Source organism: Hyperolius riggenbachi, chromosome 6, assembly GCF_040937935.1.
Source record: "Hyperolius riggenbachi isolate aHypRig1 chromosome 6, aHypRig1.pri, whole genome shotgun sequence".
Taxonomy (NCBI): domain Eukaryota; kingdom Metazoa; phylum Chordata; class Amphibia; order Anura; family Hyperoliidae; genus Hyperolius; species Hyperolius riggenbachi.
In genome coordinates this window covers 377,074,531-377,100,409 of record NC_090651.1, presented here as the reverse complement: position 1 = coordinate 377,100,409, position 25,879 = coordinate 377,074,531, and the positions used below count along the sequence as shown (strand labels likewise).

General features: G+C 43.3%; 1 protein-coding gene across 1 annotated transcript in view; it reads right to left on the bottom strand.

The window, feature by feature from the left end:
- The window catches only part of LOC137522292 (uncharacterized), an 83,746-nt gene that overhangs the window by 11,211 nt on the left and 46,656 nt on the right, over positions 1-25,879 (bottom strand). The window contains exons 6-9 of the mRNA XM_068242322.1: positions 22,818-22,943; positions 15,462-15,621; positions 10,056-10,154; positions 2,132-2,256 (exon numbers count right to left, since the gene is read on the bottom strand). Of these exons, the coding sequence (XP_068098423.1) occupies positions 2,132-2,256; positions 10,056-10,154; positions 15,462-15,621; positions 22,818-22,943 (510 nt within the window). The remainder of the gene's footprint in view (positions 1-2,131; positions 2,257-10,055; positions 10,155-15,461; positions 15,622-22,817; positions 22,944-25,879) is intronic.

Here is a 25,879-nt window from a genome sequence, read left to right as displayed (position 1 = left end):
GGGTGTGCATAATTATTTGGCCCCCTTTGATCTGAGTCCAGTCAGTTGCCTATAGACATTGCCTGATGAGTGCTAATGACTAAATAGAGTGCACTTGTGTTTAATCTAATGTCAGTACAAATACAGCTGCTCTGTGAGGGCCTCAGAGGTTGTCTAAGAGAATATTGGGAGCAACAACACTGTGAAGTCCAAAGAACACACAAGACAGGTCCAAGACAGGTCAGGGATCAAGTTATTGAGAAATGTAAAGCAGGCTTAGGCTACAAAAAGATTTCCAAAGCCTTGAACATCCCAAGGAGCACTGTTCAAGCGATCATTCAGAAATGGAAGGAGTATGGCACAACTGTAAACCTACCAAGACAAGGCCGTCCACCTAAACTCACAGGCCGAACAAGGAGAGGGCTGATCAGAAATGCAGTCAAGAGGCTCATGGTGACTCTGTACGAGCTGCAGAGATCTACAGCTCAGGTGGGAGACTCTGTCCATAGGACAACTATTAGTCATGCACTGTACAAAATTGGCCTTTATGGAAGTGTGGCAAGAAGAAAGCCATTGTTAACAGAAAAGCATAAGAAGTCCCATTTGCAGTTTGCCACAAGCCATGTGGGGGACACAGCAAACATGTGGAAGAAGGTGCTTTGGTCAGATGAGACCAAAATGGAACTTTTTGGCCAAAATGCAAAACGCTATGTGTGGTGGAAAACTAACACTGCACATCACTCTGAACACACCATCCCCACTGTCAAATATGGTGGTGGCAGCGTTATGCTCTGGGGGTGCTTCTCTTCAGCAGGGACAGGGAAGCTGGTCAGAGTTGATGGGAAGATGGATGGAGCCAAATACAGGGCAAACTTGGAAGAAAACCTCATGGAGACTGCAAAAGACTTGAGACTGGGGCGGAGGTTCACCTTCCAGCAGGACAATGACCCTAAACATAAAGCCAGGGCAACAATGGAATGGTTTAAAACAAAACATATCTATGTGTTAGAATGGCCCAGTCAAAGTCCAGATCTAAATCCAATCGAGAATCTGTGGCAAGATCTGAAAACTGCTGTTCACAAACGCTGTCCATCTAATCTGACTGAGCTGGAGCTGTTTTGCAAAGAAGAATGGGCAAGGATTTCAGTCTCTAGATATGCAAAGCTGGTAGAGACATACCCTAAAAGAATGGCAGCTGTAATTGCAGCAAAAGGTGGTTCTACAAAGTAATGACTCAGGGGGCCGAATAATTACGCACACCCAACTTTGCAGTTATTGATTTGTAAAAAATGTTTGGAATCATGTAGGATTTTTGATCCACTTCTCACATGTACACCACTTTGTATTGGTCTTTCACGTGGAATTCTAATAAAATTGATGCATGTCTGTGGCAGTAATGTGACAAAATGTGGAAAACTTCAAGGGGCCGAATACTTTTGCAACCCACTGTATGAGGGGGAAAGTGGCACCCAAGAAATAAGATAACTGAGTTAAAAACATGGGAAAAAATGAGGTGGCTTACTTTAATGACGACAAATTCATCAGATTAATTCATTTTAGTGTTTACTGGCAACACGTTTGGTGGGTCTGCGTCCACTTGCTCAGGATAAATGGAAGTATATAAAGTGCCAAAAAGTGCTTCAAGACAAAATTCAGGAACCCTTTGTGGCTCTGCCACCTCTAGAACCATTTGAATGTTTTTGTAACAAGAGCACGACCACAGCAGTTTGCCTGGACACCGTGATCGGCAACCTCCCCTTGTGAGTACAAAATGTATGGCATCGGAGCTCCCGTTGTCTCTGTGCTTTTGATTTTACGGTTTTGTGGTGTGCCTTTTTGAATTGTGATCACCCTCCACAGTTGTTCATGTATGAGAGCGTGGCCACGAGCTTCCAGGGGGTCCCGTGCCCTGACGGGGTCTGCAGGAGGATGTAGGAAACCTCTGGAGCTTCCAGGGGATTCACTCTACCAAGGTAATTATCTAACTTTTGCCTCTCGTAAAGTCACAGGTTTACTTTAAGGCTTCTGCACCGTGTCGTATATTCCTACTCATCAATCATCAGCACCTCGGTATGTCGTTATACAGCTAAAAGTCACACACAGATTGTATGGTATGTTACACAGCTCTGTGGATTCAGTTTAACAAACTCACATAGAGATACGAGCGCCGACTGCCGAAAAGAGGGATTGCTGCGGAGAGAGAAATGACCGGAGATCCTCCATCATCAGACTTTATATTGACAATATCAATTCCTGGGCCGTATGGATAGAGAAGGTCTACAAAAAGAAAAAGAGAGAAAATTAAAACAAAAACAAACCAAAACACATATATTCACTTCCAGCTTGATGCACTCTTTTCAATTGACGCCTGAAATGAGAGGGATATGGGGGATAATGTATTTATTTCCTTTTAAACAATACCAGTTTCCTGGCTGCCCTGCTGGTCTTCAGCCTCTAATACTTTTAGCCATAGACCCTGAACAAGCATGCAGATCAGGTGCTCTGACTGAAGTGTGACTGCTTTAGTGGTCTGAAACATGCATGTTTCAGGTGTTTGATTCAGACACTACTGCAACCAAAGAGATCAACAGGACTGCCAGGCAACTGGAATTGTTTAACCACATGAGGACCACGGTGTTAACCCCCCCCCCCCCCCCCAGTGACCAGGCCATTTTTACAGAAATAGGACACTGCAGCTTTAAGTCCTCGCTGCAGGGCCGTACAACTCAGCACACAAGTGATTCCCCTCCCCTCTCCTTTTCTCCCCACCAACAGAGCTTTCTGTTGGTGGGGTCAGATTGCCCCCAGGTGTGTTTATTTATTTTTTATAAATACTTATTTTATTTTTTTTTCAATTAAATTTCCCTATTTTTTTTAATTATTTTAATACCCCTCCCTTCCTCCCCCTGTCTGCCTATCACAGCGATCGGCTGTGATAGGCTTCAGCCTATCGCCGTGGATCGCTTCTGTGGGAACAACCTTAGATCGCAGCGCTGTACAGACTTATTAGACGGCGGTTTTGCCATCTAACAGTCTCTGAGCTGTGATCGCCACTGGGAGACTGAAGGCGGACCTCCGTCATCGGAGCGGGGATACTCCCCTGCAATCCCCATTCCATGCCATTCACGCCACTCAACATGGAGTGGTCCTGGAGCTGCCGCCGCGTTCACGCCAAGAAGTTAAAAGGAAATAACAATGGCAGCCACCACAAGCTTTTTACTACAGGTGCAATTTTGCAACATCTACTTGAAGACCAACTAATCAAGACCTTTTTTTGTGAAAGGAATAGGAAGCTTTGCATGGTTAAAGCTCTTGTTTGCATTCATTTTTCCACTTTCTTAGTTCCACTATCTTAGTCAAACTTACCAAACAAACTAACCAAAATTTGGTAAGTGTGAATACTACATTTGGGACTTATGACAAATAGGTAAGAGGTCTGCTAGAAGACCCCAGCACTCATTATATGACTTTTACATTATTTTATTATTGAGGAGATTGGATAGCTTGGCACCATAAGCTTTCTCCATTTCATAAGTGGACAGCTCAGCTGGACCAGTTGGTTTCTGAAGAGTTCTCTGTTTCATAAGAAGTGGACATAATGCAGGGAAGGAAAGGGACGGCGGGTGCCATCATTACCTTAAAAAGTGGGGTAGTAGCTACAGTCAGGGAGGGCCTGCTTGATGACCAAAACTCTACTTATCGTTGGGAAAAGATTGCTAAGGGGGATAGGGTAAATTTACTAAAAGCAGGGATGGATTTTTACTTATTAACGCCCAAGGCCCACTATCACCTCACCAGCTGCCCCGAGACCAACAGCATCCTAGACCCCCCCCCCCCCCCCCCCCACATGTCAGGGATTAGATTGTAGATTTTTATTAGAAAAATATTATTTACTATTATAATACAAATAAATAAATAAAATAGTTTGACCAATTAATCATATCAATTGTAACAAAAAACAAGATCAAAGAAACAAGAAAAAACTGTCAATTCTGCATATATATGCGTAAATAAACGCAGGACTTCTATGTCCAAAAACAACAAAATCAAGATAACATTATAATACAATATTAATTCATTATGAAGACCTGAGCAGAAGAATGCTCAAACATACCACCGATTCAAACAACGAGACATGACTAATCAACACAGACCCAACACCTGAACGTATGCAACAAAAAACAATAACCAACACCACACAATACCTGACATCACCTGACAACAATCATACAAAATAAATGCACAAACACTTACAATCAAACCACCACATATTCAGGAAAAGGGCAAGTGTACACATACAACGATAAATAATCAAAAACCTGCACAAGACACACACAAAAAAAAAAAAAAAAAAACCCTTATCTCCAATACAATAAGAATAAGCTGAAAGGAAAACACCTCCAGTATGTCTGCGGCCAGTCATTTACAAAACATTTAGAAAAAGATTCAAAATCTAAGCAGTCTGTGATGAGAAATACAAAGCTCACCCAGAAGAGACGTCAATAGGCTAAGGAGGCCTAATGTTCTGCCAGGCAAGAACCCAGGCACCTCTGCCCATCCTACGCCTCTCCAAGCACCGAATCCTAGAAACCTCACCCAGAATACTGTTCACCACCACCTGAACAGGGAGGAATTTCTGCCTAATGCAAAGCTGACACCGTGCTAACCATGTGTGATGTCTGACAGCTAAACTAACTAAATACAAAGTGCACAAATCAAAACCCTGGCAACGTTTGAATGCTCCGTATGCCCACTCAGCATAACTCAGATGTGCCAGGAAAGGAATACCTAGGCTCCCACCCACCTGTTTACATACTTCCACATTAAAGGGGCAGTGAAGCAAAAAGTGGTCCATGGACTCCTCAGCACCACCACACTCCTCACGAGGACATCCATGTGCTTCCACCTTTAGACATTTCACGTTACCCTTAACGTAAAGCTTGCCTTGAAAGGAGAGCCAAGCGATGTCCCACAATTTGTTGGGAATCCGCGGCGAATTAATGAGCCGCAAACCCCCTCCAGATGCGTGCTTGGGCAATCTCTCAATTACAGTGAGTCATGAAAGTATGAGTCTACCACCCGGACTGAGAGTGCACGCCTCCCGACCGATTTGATATCCTCCACAGTCAATCCCCACTGCCTTAGCTTTCTCAGACACGGGGCAACGTAGGCCGGAAGATAGTCACGACGCGATGCCAAACTCTTCACTGGACCACTACTTTCCCAACTCGTGAGAGAAGTCCCAAACCAGTCACGAAAAATGCCTACCCAGTCAGGCGGGTTCTCTGCAAGCATGTTACCAAGATTATGTTTGATAAAAAGCAGAGAAAAGAAAACAATCGGGTTGACCATACCTAAGCCACCCTCCTGCCTGACTTTGTAGGTAATGTTTCTGCGCACAATGTTTAACCTGTTTTTCCAGAGCATCTGGAAAAACAGGTTGCATATCCTCGAATACAGGGATTGAGGCAAAATTGCAACATAGCTATTAGGGATTAGATTGTAGGCTCCTTTGAGGACAGCTAGTGACATGATGGCAGTGATTATATTGTAAGCTCCTTGGCGAGTGGCCAGAACATTCGATAAATGACAGGCAGCTTAGAGATCACTATAAGTGCCCGTTTGCTGCCTCTTCATCCTCCAAGCACCATATTTGGCTGTTGGTAGCCGCCCAGTGCTATGTGCAAACTGTGTGTCGCAGGACTAATGTTCTTCAGGCTAACTGCTAATGCCACCCTGCTGCCCACAGTCCGCCCCTCGCTTTCCTGGTTCCCTAGGCCATGGCCGTTTTGGCCTTGCCTGAAATCCGGCCTGACTTAGAGCCATGTTATTGGTCATGGTAGTACTCTCCTTTCTCTGGTTCCAATTTCCTGACAACCCAAACGTGCATGGTGGATAAGGGGTTAAGTTGTTTTTAACAAGAGCACAATACAGTAGAATGTTATTTTAAGATGATGCCATTTACCGGTTGACTCAAAAAAAATGATCAGTGAGGCTTCACAAGGGTTGTTTGCAAACTTTTGCCTAAGTCATTTGCGCATCGTCATTTTACCCAATATTACAATAACTATCAGTAACACTTCCTATATATTGGTATGTAGTCCTGTCCTACCAGTAATATTAAGCCTAGGCTACTTATTTATGGCAGCCATCTCCTCCCAGTGCACTCTGGGAGACCAGGGCCCAATTAATTTTATCTCCTGCGTTTTCGTCTAGGTGACATTTATAAGCTTGTCAATAACATGCCCTCTAAGCTACCAGAAAGCAAGAAAATGCTCTAATTAATTTGGATAGTACTTTCTCACCCACTTTTTCGTATTTTTTTTTTGTGCTGAAAAGTTATTTTAAATCGAAGATGAAAGATTATCTCCCAGGAGAAAACTCAGGTGAAAAGGTGAATTGCATATGTGGGCCCCGGGGGTTGCTTTTTGCATAATTCAGAACATACAACAAACATTGTGCAGGGATGTAACTGGCCAGCATCTAAGATGTCACCACCTGTGATAGATTTAAAGGGGAACTGAAGAGAGAGGTATATGGAGGCTGCCATATTTATTTCCTTTTAAGCAATACCAGTTGCCTGGCAGGCCTGCTGATCCTCTGCCTCTAATACTATTAGCCATAGCCCCTGAACAAGCATGCAGCAGATCAGGTGTTTCTGACTTTAAAGTCAGATCTGACAAGACTAGCTGCATGCTTGTTTCTGGTGTGATTCAGATACTACTGCAGAGAAACAGACCAGCAGGGCTGCCAGGCAACTGGTATTGATTAAAAGGAAATAAATATGGCAGCCTCCGTATACCTCTCTCTTCAGTTCCCCTTTAAGAAAGTAAAAGAGGGCGAGGCAAGATTTTAAAATAAGCAAACACTGACTAAATAATTTATAAATAAATATTGTAAAATATAAACAATTCTAATCTTTTAGTTACGTTAAGTATTGTTTTTCTTAAAAGTACTAAAGAGCTATATGCATATGGACTTACAGTACAGTCTTTCCTTACATTTTTAATGTTAGACTTCAAATGGACTTTAAAGGGCCATTACCACAAACAATTATACAATGAAATTAAAATACACGTAAACACATAAACACATACAAATAAGAGGTACAGTAAGTCTGACAGAACTGACATGTATTGGACTAGTTCATCTCTTCAGAGCATTGTTCATTCCTTACAAACACACGCTCTGGAAAGAATCTATACAAAGATGCAGGCCACCCTCCCACCTATTGCAACACTATTTTGGCAGTTGAACTGAGCAATGACCATTTACTGAGTGCTTTTAATAATAAAGAAAACATTAGAATCCCCCATAAGGAGATGGGCTAGTCCAAAACCTGTCAGTTTTGCCAGATTGCTTACTACCTACCTACTGTAAATGAAAACAGCAAAGGAGAAATGTTTATAGCTCAATTACTCTGTAAGAAATGTACTTCTTACATGCATTTGTTTACATGTACTTTAAATGTTACAATTTTCACAATAGTAGTCCTTTAAAGGGGCACTATGGCAAAAAATTGTAAAATTTAAAATATGTGCAAACATATACAAATAAGAAGTACATTTTTTCCAGAGTAAAATGAGCCATAATTACTTTTCTCCTATGTTGCTGTCACTTACAGTAGGTAGTACAAAATCTGACAGAAGCGACAGGTTTTGGACTAGTCCATTTCTTAATAGGGGATTCTCAGGGATTTATTTATTTTGAAAAGCACTTAGTGAATGGAAGTTGCTCTGTCCAACTGCCAAAAAACTGTGTAGCGAGCAGGGAAGCTGGGCAGCATCATTGTTTAAATCCTTTTAGTGAATATCTTTATAAAGAATAAAAGCCTTGCTGAGAATCCCCTATGAAGAGATGGGCTAGTCCAAAACCTGTCACTTCTGTCAGATTTCTACTACCTGCTGTAAGTGACAGCAACATAGGAGAAAAGTAATTTATGGCTCATTTTACTCTGGAAAAAAACGTACTTCTTATTTGTCTGCACATACGGTATTTTAAATTTTACAGTTTTTCGCAATAGTGCCCCTTTAAGTATTGGAGTTACAGCACTTTTTGTATTTGAATGAGGATGTTGAAAACTTAAAGTGAACCTCCGGACTAAAAATCTACTCACCAGAACTGAAAAGGCTTGGTATTTCTTTAACAGTTTCACAGCATCAGAACTTTGTTTTTATTACCAAAGCATCATTTTTAGCTGCATTTATAGCTAAGCTCTACCCATCAAAGAAAAAAAGCCCGGGTTTTTTTCCCTGATGCTGTGTAGAGCATGATGGGATTTCCTATGTTGCCTAGCAACTGGGAGAGGTGCTCAGGACACAGGACAGTTGGAACTGTGTCTCATACTCCCTGTCACCTCCTTTCAACCAAAAAGATGGCTGCTGCCATCATGAAATCAAACATTTGCCTGTTCTTTTAAAACAGGGCGGGTAAGAGATTATATTACCTATCTATTTTAATTAACATAACTAATGTAACTTAATGACAGTATGTTTGTTTAGGCTGGAGTTCCTCTTTAAAGTAGATCTGATAGAGTAGCAGAAATGTGGAATGAAGTAGTATAGGGATCTAGGGATGAGAGATCCCAGTGTGCATGTGCGTCATTGCCATGGCAATGGCGTTACCACGTTTTCTGTATCTGTGTATTTCCACGACAACGATGCATATGAGCACTAGGCTCTCTTATCAGTGCCACTGCCTAGCGTCTGCCTGCAGATATCTGCGGGGTCCTCCCTGTGCGGATCTCCCGCAGTTGACTGAAGTTAGCTTGCGGCAGTTAAAAATATATATCGGCTAAAACGGACGATTTTCCGCATACAGGAAGCTGCCATACTGTGCAGGGAGGCACTAAGCAGCAGTTAATTTATGTGGGGGGAAAAAGGTTATTTCAAGCTCCCCTTTCACTTGGCTTAGCCAACATTGTCAGACGTCAGTGTTACCATTAGAGATGGCCTGAAAGGTTCGCACAAACAAGACGGGTTCGCGTTTACATCGAAACGCGAACTTTATGCGAGTTCAACCCGCCCCCTATACTACATCATTGGGCTAAACTTTGACCCTCTACATCACAGTCAGCAGACACATGGCAGCCAATAAGGCTGCACTCCCTCCTGGAGCCCCCCATTTTTCTGGTGCGTGTACATGCCTAATTTTTCTGGCTGCACTGCGGCTGCAACAACAAAACAGAAGGCATGTACATGTGTCAATTCCCCTCCGCGATCGTTACCTTGCCGCGGTAAAGGGGCTTGCGTATCAAAATAAAGCAATGACCGGCTATAGGAGTGTGTTGGGGGGCAAACCTGACCCAAGATAATAAGGTCGTTGCTTCATTGTGGACAGACCAAATTCGATCAGCTGGACAGTCAGTCACTGTTGTTCTGACATTGAGCTACCCCAGCCCGACCATATGGGCTTGAAAACCGCCATCGCCTGCACTCTGGTCATGTTGCGCACCAGTCCAGCACGGCCGTCACTACACAAACAGCTGTTTGCAGTGCGTTACACAGTGAGTTTGGTGTGTCAGTGTGAAGCAGAACTCTAATTACACTCCCTGATTGATGTATACACATGCAAGATGTTTTAAAGCACTTTTTGCTTCCAATTTAGTAATGCAATGTGATTTCTGCCCTTAAAACGCTGCTGTGCGTCAAATCCGTAATTTTTCCTGGGACCTTCGGTGTCTTTCCCACTCCGCCATGCCCCCCTCCAGGTGTTAGACCCCTTGAAACATCTTTTCCATCACTTTTGTGGCCAGAATTAATGTTTGTAGTTTTGAAAGTTCGCCTGCCCATTGGAGTCTTTGACGGTTCGCGATGTTCACCAGTTCGCAAACTTTTTCGCAAATTCGTGTTCGAGGTTCGCGAACCGAAGATCGGAGGTTCGAGACATCTATAGTTATCATTCATTGACTTTGTAATGAAATTTAATTAAAACTATTTTTTTTTAATCTAATTACCCCTTTCTTTATAACTATTAATTGCTGTCTATATGGTCTGGTTTATATTTTTTACGTAATTTGTGACTGATGTCCTTTAGCAATGTCTGGTTTAAAATATTTTTGTAATACATGCTTATACCGGTTTCAAATATTGGCTGATGTTGCTGAGAGAAGATGGACAATTCAACGATGGGGATTGGAATATCTGTAGCCTCCACAGGCACATCAGTAGCATTATCTGCAAAAAAAGTATAGAGATGAATGAATACGTTGTAGCGTTATTTTGCTTTCCTTTTAGTTTATTAGCTTACCTTCATAGTTTTTACATGAGTAGTGTTACCACTATCCTACTAATATAATAAATGGGAAAGTTCGGATGTTTGGATGTTTGTTACTCGATCACGCAAAAATGGCTAAACGGATTTGAATGAAATTTGGTACACACATAGTACATTACCTGGAATAAAGTATAGGATACTTTTTATTCCCATAACCAAAAAGGGGGCGGGTCATAAGTGGGCGGAGACAAATACAAATTTTACTGGGAAAATGTAAACAGCAGCCATTCTTACACTGTTAATAGTAGGGTTCTTAAAGTTTGCACAGTTGGTTACTGGGTGACTGGGGTTAATATTCAGAAAAGTGGGTGGAGCCTACAAAAGGCAATCAAAAATTACCTATTGATTTTTCAGGGGAATATTTTATTGCTGCCATTCTTGCACTGTTAATGGCACAAGCCTCAAACCTGGTACAGTTGATCATTGCGTGACTGGGGTTTAAATTTATAAAAGGGGGTGGAGCCACAAACACCCAATATGAGTTGTTTCATTTTAATGCAGGTTATTGATGCCAAAGACAGCAAAGCTCACAAACTTGGTAATTGAGTAATTGATTAATTGTGTGTTAGGGTTAGGAAAAGTGGGCGCAGCCAGCACTTGCAAAATACATAATCGGGCAATGCTGGGTCATCAGTAGGCGGAGACAAATGCAAATTTCACTGAGAAAATGTAAACTGCAGCAATTCTTACACTTTTAATGGAAGGGTTCTCAAACTTTGCACAATTGGTCACTGGGTGACTGGGATTAATATTCAGAGAAGTGGGTGGAGCCTACAAAAGCCAATCAAAATTCACTTATTGATTTTCAAGAGGGAATATGTAATTGCTACCATTCTTGCACTGTTAATGGCACAAGCCTTAAACCTGGTACAGTTGGTCATTGGGTGACTGGGGTTAAATTCAGACAAAGGGGTGGAGCCACAAACAGCCAATCATATTTGTTTAATCTCAATGCAAATAACTGATGCCAAAAACCACAAAGCTCACAAACTTGGTTATTGAGTAATTGTGTGTTAGGGTTAGAAATAGTAGGCAGAGCCAACACCAGCCAAATACAAATTTCACTGAGAAAATGTAAACTGCAGCAATTCTTACACTTTTAATGGTAGGGTTCTCAAACTTTGCACAATTGGTCACTGGGTGACTGGGATTAATATTCAGAGAAGTGGGTGGAGCCTACAAAAGCCAATCAAAATTCACTTATTGATTTTCAAGAGGGAATATGTAATTGCTACCATTCTTGCACTGTTAATGGCACAAGCCTTAAACCTGGTACAGTTGGTCATTGGGTGACTGGGGTTAAATTCAGACAAAGGGGTGGAGCCACAAACAGCCAATCAGATTTGTTTAATCTCAATGCAAATTATTGATGCCAAAAACCGCAAAGCTCACAAACTTGGTTATTGAGTAATTGTGTGTTAGGGTTAGAAATAGTAGGCAGAGCCAACACCAGCCAAATACATACCCGAACAATGTCAGGAAATCAGTGGGTGGAGAAAAATATTTCATTGCGCAAATGTAAACTGCAGCCATTCTTACACTGTTAATGATAGGGTTCTCAAACTTTGCACAGTTGGTCACTGGGTGACTGGGATTAATATTCAGAAAAATGGGTGGAGCCTATAAAAGCAAATCAAAATCCACCTATTGATTTTTAAGGGGAATATTTAATTGCTGCCATTCTTGCACTGTTAATCACCTGTACCTGGTACAGTTGGCCATTGTGTGATTGGGGTTCAAATTCAGAAAAGGGGTGGAGCCACATCCAATCAGATTAATTTTATTTCATTGCAAATTATTGATGCCAAAGACCACAAAGCTCACATACTTGTTCATTAAGTAATTGTGTGTTAGGGTTAGGAAAAGTGGGCAGAGCCAACACTAGCCAAATACATACCCGGGCAACGCCGGGCATCCAGCTAGTCTATAATAATTACAAGCATCACTAATACAGAAGTCAAGTGGGTAGTCCGTAGTGTTATAACTTTCTGAATCAGTATTGCAAAAGTCCAAAGTCCATAGGAGGTTAGCACACTTTGGGCCATAACCTATTAATGGTGATAAGTAGTTTGCAGATGCAAGCTACTTATCACTTTCCCATTACACGAGGATTACTGGCAAATCCTATTACCCATTTTCTGCGCGCGATGGACGATCATTAGGGAGCATTACTCAGGCGAATGTTTTACTCTTAAAAAAACATAAAAGCAGAGCGATCAACAGTAACAAGAACTGCAACACTAATGCTGCTAAGTAATCAATGTCCTCTTTGGCGTAAGCCTAATGCTGTCCAAACAAAGTTCATCCACATTTGATAAGTATAGGCTCTTCACTGTAAAACTTCCTCCAAAGAAATTGATAAATTTCTGTCACAGCGCTTATCACTATACGCTCACCAGATCGGTTGGCCAATCTTTTCAGATCAGCAGTCAGCGTTTTTGGCCTTGCCAGCAAGAGATTCCTCCGATCACTTCACCAGCCTCTCCAGGAATCCGACCATAGGCTCAGAATAAAACAAGGGAAATGCAATAGTGTGATACCATTTGGATAGAGCTTAATATTATCACCAGTGCACCCCTTTTCCAGAACAGTGCCACCAACGTGCTTCCACCATAAACAGATACACAAGGCGCTCACCAGATGCACTGGCCGACCCGCAACAGACCAGCAATATAGCGTGTTGTTATAACTTCAGTTTTTGGGATAAAGGACATCCTAGGACTCAAACAAAGCCGACCATAGCATAATTCCGTTTGATTTTAATAAGTAATAAAAGTAGTGCACTTACAAATTTGCAGTAAAACATGCGCATATAAAAAAACGTAGCACAGGATCCTCCAGCGTCTCCTCAGCTCCTTAGGCTCCGCGGAGCCTAAGGAGCTGAGGAGACGCTGGAGGATCCTGTGCTACGTTTTTTTATATGCGCATGTTTTACTGCAAATTTGTAAGTGCACTACTTTTATTACTTATTAAAATCAAACGGAATTATGCTATGGTCGGCTTTGTTTGAGTCCTAGGATGTCCTTTATCCCAAAAACTGAAGTTATAACAACACGCTATATTGCTGGTCTGTTGCGGGTCGGCCAGTGCATCTGGTGAGCGCCTTGTGTATCTGTTTATGGTGGAAGCACGTTGGTGGCACTGTTCTGGAAAAGGGGTGCACTGGTGATAATATTAAGCTCTATCCAAATGGTATCACACTATTGCATTTCCCTTGTTTTATTCTGAGCCTATGGTCGGATTCCTGGAGAGGCTGGTGAAGTGATCGGAGGAATCTCTTGCTGGCAAGGCCAAAAACGCTGACTGCTGATCTGAAAAGATTGGCCAACCGATCTGGTGAGCGTATAGTGATAAGCGCTGTGACAGAAATTTATCAATTTCTTTGGAGGAAGTTTTACAGTGAAGAGCCTATACTTATCAAATGTGGATGAACTTTGTTTGGACAGCATTAGGCTTACGCCAAAGAGGACATTGATTACTTAGCAGCATTAGTGTTGCAGTTCTTGTTACTGTTGATCGCTCTGCTTTTATGTTTTTTTAATATTTTTGTGAGTGTTACACACACTTTTTATGCAGTAAGCGAACCAGATTGATATAGGAGAGAGGAAAGCAAGGAGGTAGCGAGGAGCGCCAGGTTTTATGTTTATTTGAATGTTTTACGCTGTGGTTCTGTCCTTCAGTACCATGGCCTTGTTCCCCAGAAATTGGCGTGCACCCACCAAATCATCTTCCACCACTGCATCTGGGGGTCTCTTTTAATAAGGAGACCCCCCAGAGCTCCGGCCACCTCACATCACCAAAACCCCCTGCAGCTGCACTGTCACCCCTGATCAGTTTACCTACCACCGCAAAACATCAGTCGCCCCTTGCCGCAAGTGGCGATGCTGTAATTACAGTCTCTTGCCCCCAGCAAATAATCTTTAACCACTTGAGGACTGTGGTGTTAAACACCCCCAGTGACCAGGCCAATTTCTCATAAATGGGCCACTGCAGCTTCAAGGCCTCGCTGCAGGGCCGTCCAACTCAGCATACAAGTGATTCCCCCCCCCCCCCTTTTCTCCACACCAACAGAGCTTTCTGTTGGTGGGGTCAGATCGCCCCCGGAATTGTTTATTTATTATAAATATTTATTTACATTTTTTTTATTAAATTTTGCTATTTTTTTATTAATTTCATAACCCTTCCTCCCTCCGTCAGCCTATCACAGTGGATCGCTTTTGTGCCTCCCAGGGGCACAGCCGTGTGCCACGGCTGTCCCCAGTGCAGCGCTGTTGTAGATCGCAGCACTGTACACTGTTAATAGATGGCAGTTTTGCTGTCTAACAGTCTCCAAGTGGCGATCGCCGCTAGGAGACTGATGGCGGAGCTCCGTCATTCATGTGGAAATGCGTGTGCATCGGGGCGCGTGCTCTCGTGCGATCCCCACCTGCAGCCATTCATGTGAGTGATCCTGGGGCTGCCGCCGTGTTTACGCCAATTGGCATGGATTGGTCGGCAAGGGGTTAAAGCTCCTGCCGGGGCTCCCCTTTGTTCCACTGTCTGGACCACTTTCATTGCTCTTTGCAGGTCTAAGCTAATGCTCATGTCTGATGGGAAGCATCGCTTCCCGGCAGCATGGAAAATGTAATAGGATAGGGTGTAAATAACTCGCTGGGTGATTATATTGCCCAAGGGAATTTTTTTTTACCACTCTGAGGGGGGGGGGGGGGGGGGTGTTACCTACAATTGGATTAGGCAATACTCCCATCGCCTAATTTAAGAACTCACTTTACTATTTACTTTTTAATTCTTCAATGCACGACTCAACAAATCAAGCTGGCTATTGTTGTGGGGCATCTGAGGGTCCCCTTTATAAGAACAAGTGCACTCACCTCAGTCTCTGGCCTCTGGTCGCAGTGCTCCATGCCTCTCTACATCCTTTCTGATACTACCTCCTTCACAGCCATAATAAGGAAGTATCGGGAGGATGTAGAGGGGTGTGGAGTGCTGCGGGGAGATGCAGCACCCAGAATGAGTGAATCCCCTCTGCTGCAGCCCGCATCTAAATGCATTGTTTCTGTTGTGACTCAGATGACAAACATTTACACTTTTGCAAGCTCATCCCTGTAACCCAGCAAAAGAAGCAGGCAAATTGCTGATAGATAATGCAGTCATTTTATTTAGAAATGTATATCTCTGAAAATAAGACAATATAATTTCCTTCTTACCCAATATTCCAGAGACATCCTCAGGGTGGAGCCGGTCCACTCTGAACACCCATCGTCCAGGCACATTGACGTTACTTGTGGACGATATATTGACAATGTCTAGTGAGAGGGAGCCGGGGATGGTATAGTACCCGGTGTTGTAGCCACTGTTTATTCCAGCCTAATAGAGAGGCACACAATAAAACACATGCAGATTAAGGGCTTGTTCACACTATGAGCATTTGCGTATTTATTTAAGCACTGGCGATTTTAGAAATCACCCTAAAAACGCTTGTGCAATGATTTCCTATGAGAGTGTTCACATATGAGCAGCTCGCTTTCAAAAGTGCTGCCTGTACCACTTTCGGAGCACTTTGGCTCAATGGAAGGTAGGGAAATCACAAAGCGCTTGAAAAAGCCCTTTGTATTGCGATTTCCTGAGCGCTTCTATGAATAAATACATTGGGCTTGATTCACTAAACCATGATAACTCAAATATATCACACCTTATCAAATATATCACACCTTATCAAATATATCACACCTTATCAAAGATATCACACTTATCAAAGTTAACATGCCTTATCAGAGTAGCATAGCGAGTGTTACAAACTTATGCCTGCTGATTGGTAATGGCACTCATCCTGCCCTGAGCCCCTGCGGGTTCGTAGTGCTCTCTATGCTACTCTAAGGCGTGTTAACTCTCTAGTAAGGCCACATCTGAAATATGGAATTCAGTTCTGGGCACCACATTACAGGAAAAATATTGCAGTTTTAGAGCAGGTGCAGAGACGAGCTACAAAATTGATACGTGGGATGGAAGGTCTCACTTACCAAGAAAGGTTAGATAAACTGGGTTTATTGGTTTATTTAGTCTAGAGAAAAGACGCCTTAGAGGGGATCTAATTAACATGTATAAATACATCAGAGGGCAATATAATAGCTTGGCGGATGAGCTTTTTGTCCCTAGGCCTTCTAAAAGGACTAGAGGACATGATGGGCATGGAGGAAAAACGTTTTAGCCATTTATTTAGGAAAGGGTTCTTTACAGTAAGAGTGATTAAGATGTGGAACGCATTGCCACAGGAAGTCGTTATGGCAAACTCTATACCTGCATTTAAAGGGGGCTTAGATGCTTTCCTTGCGTTGAAAGACATCCATGGCTACAATTACTAGGTAATGCCTAATGATGTTGATCCAGGGATTTTATCTGATTGCCATCTGGAGTCAGGAAGGAATCTTTCCCTTTTGGGGCTAATTGGACCATGCCTTGTAAGGGTTTTTTCGCCTTCCTCTGGATCAACAGGGATATGTGAGGGAGCAGGCTGGAGTTGTACTTTGTACTGGTTGAACTCGATGGACGTATGTCTTTTTTCAACCAAAATAACTATGTAACTATGTAACTCTGATAAGGTGTGATATCTTTGATAAGGTGTGATATTTGAGTTATCACTGTTTAGTGAATCAAGCCCATGGTATTTTTTCATTTCTGGGTGAAAGAGTTCTGACTGACATTAGGAAGTGAAAAAAATCATCTCTCTGCAAAAGCGCTTAGAAAAGGGCAGGGAAACGTGATTAAAATATTGCCATAAATGGCTCAGCGCTTGCGATAGCGCTGGCGATTTATAATGTGAACATAGCCTAGCTGGGATTTTTTTTTAACACAGTGATACTAGTTAAAATAGTTTTATTAAACTACTAATCCATTAACTAACCTGTAAATCTGAATATCTACTGTACATTATGTCAAAGATTTTTTTTTCATGCTTAGAAATCAGAAGGTTCTCCATTTAACACAACAATGTTTAAAAAAAAAAAAAAGATTTTGAATATTATTATTAATACTATATATCTGTGTAGTGCTGGTGTCTTCAACAGAACTTTATACAGACGTGTCTCTGATTGTCTATCAGAGAAACCTATTTGAGATAGAGATTTTCAGAGCAATTTTTGAATGAGTGCGCATTGTTGCACATTCATTCAAGCTGAATCACTCCCCAAAAAATGCTGCATGCAGCACATTTTCCAAGCAATTAAAAAAAAGCAATGCTTCTGTGGGAACACCCTCATAGGGTTACAGTAGCCATTTACTTTTCAAAGTGCTGGCAATTTGAAAAGCGCTCAGACGTGCTCTTGGTGTGCAGCAGCCCTAACTGGAACTGGAACTTCAAATTTCACTCAGTTGCAGCTGGCTAACTTCCTATTTGTTTGCCTGTATCATTAGGTGAACAGGATGGGGCCGAGGCAGAGGCGAGAGAGGCTCCAGCCTCAGGGCGCAGTGTAGGAGGGGGCGCACACAACTCACTCCGCTATCATTCCCCTATTGTGTTTAAAGCAGAGAGAAATAAGAAAAGGGGATACATGGTGGTGACTGCAAGCCAGATAACTAGAGATTAATGTGTTGGGGGCCCTGGGGCGCCTCTTAGTCTAATAGCAATCAGTGTGTGACGGCTGGGGTGGAAGGGATGGAGGGGCACACTTTGGTGTCTCAGCTTTGGGTGCTGGAGGACCTTGTCCCGGCTCTGGGTGTGAAAATCAGCGGTGCTCAGCAAGATTTCGGATATCCGAGTTACCCAGATAATCCAAACTTTTTCAGCTATCCGACCGGATTCAGATTCCGGATACCTGGGCCCAAATCCAGATAGCAATCCTCGGATAGCTGTCAGGCAATCCGGATATCCGCGGATATCCGCAGATATCTGCAGATATCCGACTATTTAGATACTGTAACTAAGAAGATGACGTCCATGACGTCATTGAGCCAATCAGAGGGCTCCCAGGGGCTCCCAACAGAAGCCCTAGCAACCGATCACAGAAGGGAACCCTGGCCAGCGACACCTGACCTCATTGAGCCAATCAGATAGGGCTCCCAGCCTAGCACCCAATCACAGAAAGGAACCCTGGCCAGGCCCCCTGTATAATAAGGAGGGCTGCCATGATGAGAAATATCGTCCTTGCTTGTCAGTGCTCACTGAGAGACATGCTCCAGTGCTGCTGGCCTAGCAAGTGCTGTATACAGTGATAAACCTAAAGCTGTTCAGTGATTAACCCCTTATCTATCACTACACTATTGTATTGGTAATTAGGTAGCTAGCTAACTTGATTCCATTCAGTGATAGTCAGAGTGAGTGCTGCAGGGCTGCTGCAGGCAGCTGCTATGTGTCTGTGTGTGTGTGCTGTGCACAGACCAGGCCAGCTGCTACCTGCTGGCCTGCTATTAGCATTAGCTACAGTATAGGTTAGGTTAGGGAATAGGATTACTGTGTTATTGTGTAGTTAGTACTGTAGTACTGCAGTCAGTGCTAGTTAGTTGTTAGAGTAGTAGTACTACTGTGTTAGCTTACTACAGAGCTGCTGTGCTGTGAGCAGTGCCAGTGTGACAGTTAGTGTGCACTAGTGTCTTCTCCTCTGCTGTCTGACTGTCACTTGGCACTTTGCCAAGTGCCAAGTGCCACGTGCCAAGTGCCACGTCCGGCATGCTCCTGGCAGATGTTACACCTGCTGCTGCTGCATTGCCCTGCACCTGCTGCCTTTGCTGCTCACACTGCCAGGGTGCCACAGGCCACTGCTGCTGTGCTGATACCACCTATATTTAACCCAAACCACAATTGCTGCATAATTTTTGGAGGTGTCTGGGTTGAAAACTGCCATGTCCAGCGGCGGTACAAGGTCCTCCAGCACCCAAGGCTGAGACACCAAAGTGCGCCCCTCCATCTCTCCCACCCCAGCCGTCACACACTGATTGCTATTAGACTAAGAGGTGCCACAGGGCCCACAACCTCTCCAACACCTTAATCTCTAGTTATCTGGCTTGCAGTCACTGCTATGTATCCCCTTTTCTTATTTCTTTCTGCTTCAAACACAATTAGGAATGACAGCTGAATGAATTGTGCGCCCCCTCCTACACTGCGCCCTGAGGCTGGAGCCTCTCCAGCCTATGCCTCGGCCCGGCCCTGGCCATGTCCCAAATGTGCGGTTGGACTTTGGACACAATGTGGGCTGCACAACTGCTATCTGTTTTTTTTTTTTAAAGGGAAACACTAATTGATGATGTGGGGACTTACCCCCCCCCCCCCAAAAAAAATGGCTGTCAATTAACATCAGAACTAGGTAGTCCTGATGTTAATTGACAGCCATTTTTTTGAGGGGGGGGGGGGGGGGCTAAGTCCCCACATCATCAATTAGTGTTTCCCTTTAAAAAAAAAAAACATGATGCTACAGGCCTCATTTACATAAAAAAAAAAATTAAAAGCAATTTAAAGGCCATTTCCGGTTTTCTATCCAGATATCCAAATACGGGCGGATATCTCGGATACTGGGTTCGGATATCCGATTCGGATTCCAAAAGTTCAAACTCAGATATCCGATTCAGATCGGATATCTGGGTATCCGGATCCGAATTCAATTTGATTCGATTTTGAAAAGCGGTATCCGAGCAGCACTGGTGAAAATGACATTTTCGTGTCCCAAGGCATCAGCCTTAGGTTTGTACATAGAAAAACTATCATTCTTCTCCAGGTGTACAAGGAATACCTTTTTACAGATCTTTGAATCAACCTGGGAATGATCAAGACATTGTAACACAATAGTAGGAACAACCCTGCTGTCAGAATCCGCTCTGCTGGCCTTGATTCCCTGGACAGTTTGTTGGTTTCCTATGCAGGTTGCATAGTTCAGTCCAGGGAAAAGAGGCCTTTTTGTCAGTTTGCAAGGCTGACTGATTTGCATTCACTTATCTTGCTTGTCTGCTTCATTTGAAGGTTTTCAGTATAAATGTCACTTCCTCCCAGAATTCCTTGCTCGTCATAGGTTCTGTTTGGTGAAGACTGACTTTAGAGCCTCAGCCTTTTTGTCTTAGTCTCAGTCTTATTGCTGAATATTCTAGTGTAGTTAATTATTGGGGAGTGCACTTTGCACTCCTATTAGTGCTGTCAGATTTGTGTATTATTTGTACTGTCTAGTTGTGTCTTGTCCTGTACTTGCGATTACACTGTCTCCAGTGGTGGCTGATAGTGAATCGTTTTGTTTGTTTTGTCTAGAGTGAACGCTTGCTGTTGTCTGGTGTTAGGCAACTGATTAGCAAGCGTTCGCTATTTGTTTGTATTTGTTTTCCGTGTTCATTTGTTAGTCAGGGTTAGTATGCTTTTGTCACTGTTGCGCTTAAAGCGGTATCGTCATCATAAACATCAAATGTTAACAGCAACTGGTCTGAGTGTATTAAGTTATAAAGATGCTAATGCTGCATTCAAAACTTTCAAAACTTTTTCTGCTGTTATGATTTAGAGTTATCACATACTTAAAGAAAACCTGAACTGAAAATTAAGCGACAAAATAAACATACACATGTCATACTTACCTCCTGTGTGGTCTACTCTTCAATTTCTTTTTCCTCTCCTGTGTCCTGTTTGTCCACTGTGATCAAGGGGAATTCTCCGTCCTCCATTTTGAAAATGGTTATTACCCCATAACAGCTTCCTGGTCAGCACACTGTTAAACTGTAACATTGCCCACTTGAGCCATAGGGAAACATGGACACATCAGTTCTCCTCTCAGCTGTAACTGACAGCAACTAATATATAACTGACAGCAACTGATATATTTCAGTTCTGACAAAATGTTGTCAGAACTGGAAGGGATCACTGTAAGAAGAAAATGGTGAGCTTCTGAGAGGAACTGATGGCAAGGTAACTATGTAATGTTCATTTGAAGTTATCTCATGGGTTTATTTTAAATGATTTTACTCAGTGCAGGTTCTCTTTAAGGAGCACTGGCCCTTTAGTAGTCATGCCAAAGAATTGCATGCTGGGGGTTCTTTTTATCTATAATCTATTCCTCCTCTTCCCTTTATTTCCCTGCCAGCTACTTATCTGAAACCTAATCCCCTACTCACTTGTGTTTACAAGCAAGGCTGAGGCAACTCAGCAATTGGAGGAGACAAGAAAAAAAGTAAAGGGCAGAAATGACATCACAAGTTAGCCTTAACTGTGGGCAAACGACATGGCCCCCACCAGGAACAGAATTCTCATCATTTACTATATAACATTCACTGAAATCAAAACGTGGACAGTATAATACATGTGTTATGTAAGTAGATCAAGTATTTATCTACTTATATATGTGTTTTTTTCCCTGGCATAGTATGGCTGATCCTACTGCTTTAAAGGAATACTGTAGGGGGGTTGGAGGAAAATGAGTTGAAGTTACCCGGGGCTTCTAATGGTCCCCCACAGACATCCTGTGCCCGCGTAGCCACTCACCGATGCTCCAGTCCAGCCTCCGGTTCACTTCTGGAATTTCAGACTTCAAAGTCTGAAAACCACTGCGCCTGCGTTGCCGTGTACTCCCTCCCACTGTTGTCCCCAGGAGCATACTTGGGCAGGCACAGACCATACTGGGCCTTTGCAGTACGCTCCTGGTGACATCAGGGAAAGCGAGGACACGGCAATGCAGGCACAGTGGTTTTCAGACTTTAAAGTCTGAAATTCCAGAAGTGAACCGGAGGCAGGACCAGAGCATCGGTGAGTGGCTTCATGGGCACAGGATGTCTGCGGGGGACCGTTAGAAGCCCCGGGTAAGTTCAACTCTTTTTCCCCCGACCCCTTACAGTATTCCTTTAACGTGCGGTGACCTTGCTATTAACACGCTTGTCACAGTTGCGCATATCGTGCGGTGACCGCGTTTAGTTAGTTCATTTGTTATTTTCTTTGGCGTTTAGATTGTGGTTGTTTGCTGTGTCTTTCATTTCTCATTCATGCTTTGTCTTTGTTCAGTCTTATGTTTCTAACAGCAATCGCCTTTCTTGCAGTTGGCTTTCTTACTCTGGTCTGTTCAGTTGTGATATGTCTACCGTCGCAGGGTGGGGACTAGATTAGTGGACATTCATACAGTCTGTCTTTGTTCGTACTCGTCTTGTGTTGCTGATAGCAATCGCCTCTCTTGCGATTGGCTTTCTCACTCTGGTTTGTTCTGTTGTGATATGTCTACCGTCGCCGGGTGGTGACTAGGTTGGTAGACATTCACATAGTCTGTCTTTGTTCTTGCTCTCTTCTGAGTTGCTACTTGTTTAGATTACCTGGTGTTGCTTTATCGTGCAATTTCAATCTGGCATCTGTGGATGTACAGAGGATTTGTTCCTCTGTACTCCACAGCACCACCTGTTGGTTGGAATTCCCCTCTACAAATATATACTGGGTACTCTGCTTCTGTGGTTGTGGGGGTTTCCATCTGCTTCAGCGCACTTGCTGTGCACTGACGGTGGAAAGCGACTCCAGATCATTACACCTGCCATGTTTGCTAGAATCATGCAATCTATGAGAGATTTCGAGAGAGTTTCCTTTCAGCATCAGGTAACCCCCAAAAAGTGAATCCCAAACTTACCAATGCCAGAGATCCAACATGTATTAAATCATTCCCTCCAAGGCTCGGCCACTGGATGTCTTTGTAATTTAACAAGACGTAGGTGTGATTTCCATCTGTGCACACAACACCTTGAAAAGTGTTGACCTAAAAAAAAAAAAAAAAGCAAGATCTGAAAATAAGTAATACCTAAAAGTGTTGTAGACTCGTCTATTTGAAAAGGGCGCCTGGAAAAAGGGGTGCCTGGTGTAGCCCATATATGCCAAATTCGGCTTCAAAAATGGCGCCTGGTGCAGCCCATATGCCAACTTCGGCTACAAAGGGAACCTGGAATAGCCCATATATGCCAAATTAGGCTAAAAAAGGCGCCTGGTGTAGCCCAAATATGTCAAATTCGGCTACAAAAAGGGCACCTGGTGTAGCCCATATTTGCCAAATTTGGCTACAAAGGGCGCCTGGTGTGGCCGAAAAAGCTAGTTTTAGTTTATAAAAAGGATGATGTTATAGGCAAAATTTGTTGGGCTATAAAAGGGCTCTAGATATAGCTGAGAAAAGTGATTACTATGTCCTAACTTCTCCCTACTCTCACACAGAACCCTCCCCTGATGGTGCCTAACTCTAACCCCTCCCCTGATGGTGCCTAACTCTAACCCCTCCCTGGTGGTGCCTAACCCTAACCCCTCCCTGGTCATTACTATGAACTAATTTCTCCCTACTCTCACACAGAACACTCCCCTAACCCTAACCCCCCCTGGTGGTGCGTAACCCTAAGACCCCCCCCAGGTGGTGCCTAACCCTAAGACTCCCCTGGTGGTGCCTAACCCTAAGACTCCCCTGGTGTTGCCTAAACCTAAGACTTCCCTGGTGGTGCCTAAACCTAAGACTCCCCTGGTGGTGCCTAACCCTAAGACTCCCCTTGTGGTGTTTCACCCTATGTCCCCCATGGTGGTGCCTAACCCTAACCCCCCCAGCGGTGCCTAACACTAAGACCCCCCCGCTTGTGTTGTCTAATCCATACCCCCCTGTCCCCCCGAATCAAAAATCTCGGCTGTAAAAGGGCGCCCTTTTGTAGCAGATTTAAAAACCTTGTAGCCAAAAACTTTGTAGCTGAATAAAAAATTTCGGCTACAGTAGGGCGCCCTTTTGTAGCCGAAAACCTTGTAGCAGAATAAAAAATATGGGCTACAAAGAGGTACTCTTTTGTAGCAGAAAACCTTGTAGCCGGAAAAATATGGGCTACCAAGGGGCGCCGGCTTGTAGCCTATATCAAAACTCGGGCGCCCTTTTTACCACCTTGTAGCCGATATTTGCAGAAATAACATTGATGTCTATGGAGACGCCCTTTTCATATAGGCAGCTCAGGCGCCCTTTTCAACTGATCCCGTTGTAGACATAAAATGCACTAAGCAGTGTTTATTAAACCTCAGAGCATCTCAACTAGGAAATGCACACTAATAATATAGTAGTTACATAGTTGTTGGGTTGAAAAAAGACATACAATCATCAAGTTCAACTAGAAAACAAAGTACAACTCCAGCCTGCTCCCTCACATGTCCCTGTTGATCCAAAGGAAGGTGAAAAACCCTTACAAGGCATGGTCCAATTAGCCCCAAAAGGGAAAAAATTCCTTCCCGACTCCAAATGGCAATCAGATAAAATCCCTGGATCAACATCATCGGGCATTACCTAGTAACTGTAGCCATGGACGTCTTTTAACGCAAGGAAAGCATCTAGGAAAGGCAATGCATACCACATTTCAATCACTCTTACTGTAAAAGAACCCTTTCCTAAATAAATGGCTAAAACTTTTTTCCCCCATGCGCAGGTCAAGTCACCTAGTCCTCCTTTTCAAGAGCCTAGGGACAAAAATTATCTCACTTTGTTTTAAATGTCTAATTTATTTTAATAATCACATTTTTTACTATTTGAAAGATTCATTCCAGGCTGCCATCATGTGCTGCATGTGCTAAATGAATGAATCTCTTGGCTGCAACAAAGCATGCTGGGAAATGTAGTTTTGTGTTGTAAGTACATCATCACAGAAGTGAAAACTTGCAGGAACTGGTCATCATGAGTCATGCTGTTCAATCTAATCTCTCAAGTAAAATTGAAAATTGTAGTTTCTGGGGGGGCTCAGCGCATCTCTGAGCAGAGGCCATTCAGAGGCGGCCTGGTGATTCGCTGATCTCACTTTTTTTGCGCAATTTTACTTGGTAGCGCGCCCAGGCTATGCATATGCATAGGTAGGATTTAGTTAGTGTTAGGTCCCCTCCCATGGAGGAAAGACTTCTTCGACAGTGGGAGGGACAAGTACTTAACAAGTTGCATGCAAGCTGTTATAGGAAACTAACATCCTCCAAGTGGTAGACAGGTCATGTGTATGCTCAGTGTGTATTTTATCCCATAAGTGGGGCTTGCACTCTTTTGCAGGTAAGCACTCATCTGTTTTTAAGTAGCGCTGTTCATTTCTTTGCTATGTTTTAATTTATTTCTGGTCAGCTGCTCCCACTTAACAGTTTTGCCTTTGGTGTATATGCAGAGCCTCTGTTTGGGTTCAAGGTGCGTTTGTAGTTTCTGGGGGGGCTCAGCGCATTTCTCTGAGCAGAGGCCATTCAGAGGCGGCCTGGTGATGCGCTGATCCCACTTTTTTGGCGCAATTTTCAATTTTACTTGGTAGCGCGCCCAGGCTATGCATATGCATAGGTAGGATTTAGTTAGTGTTAGGTCCCCTCCCATGGAGGAAAGACTTCTTCGACAGTGGGAGGGACAAGTACTTAACAAGTTGCATGCAAGCTGTTATAGGAAACTAACATCCTCCAAGTGGTAGACAGGTCATGTGTATGCTCAGTGTGTATTTTATCCCATAAGTGGGGCTTGCACTCTTTTGCAGGTAAGCACTCATCTGTTTTTAAGTAGCGCTGTTCATTTCTTTGCTATGTTTTAATTTATTTCTGGTCAGCTGCTCCCACTTAACAGTTTTGCCTTTGGTGTATATGCAGAGCCTCTGTTTGGGTTCAAGGTGCGTTTGTAGTTTCTGGGGGGGCTCAGCGCATCTCTGAGCAGAGGCCATTCAGAGGCGGCCT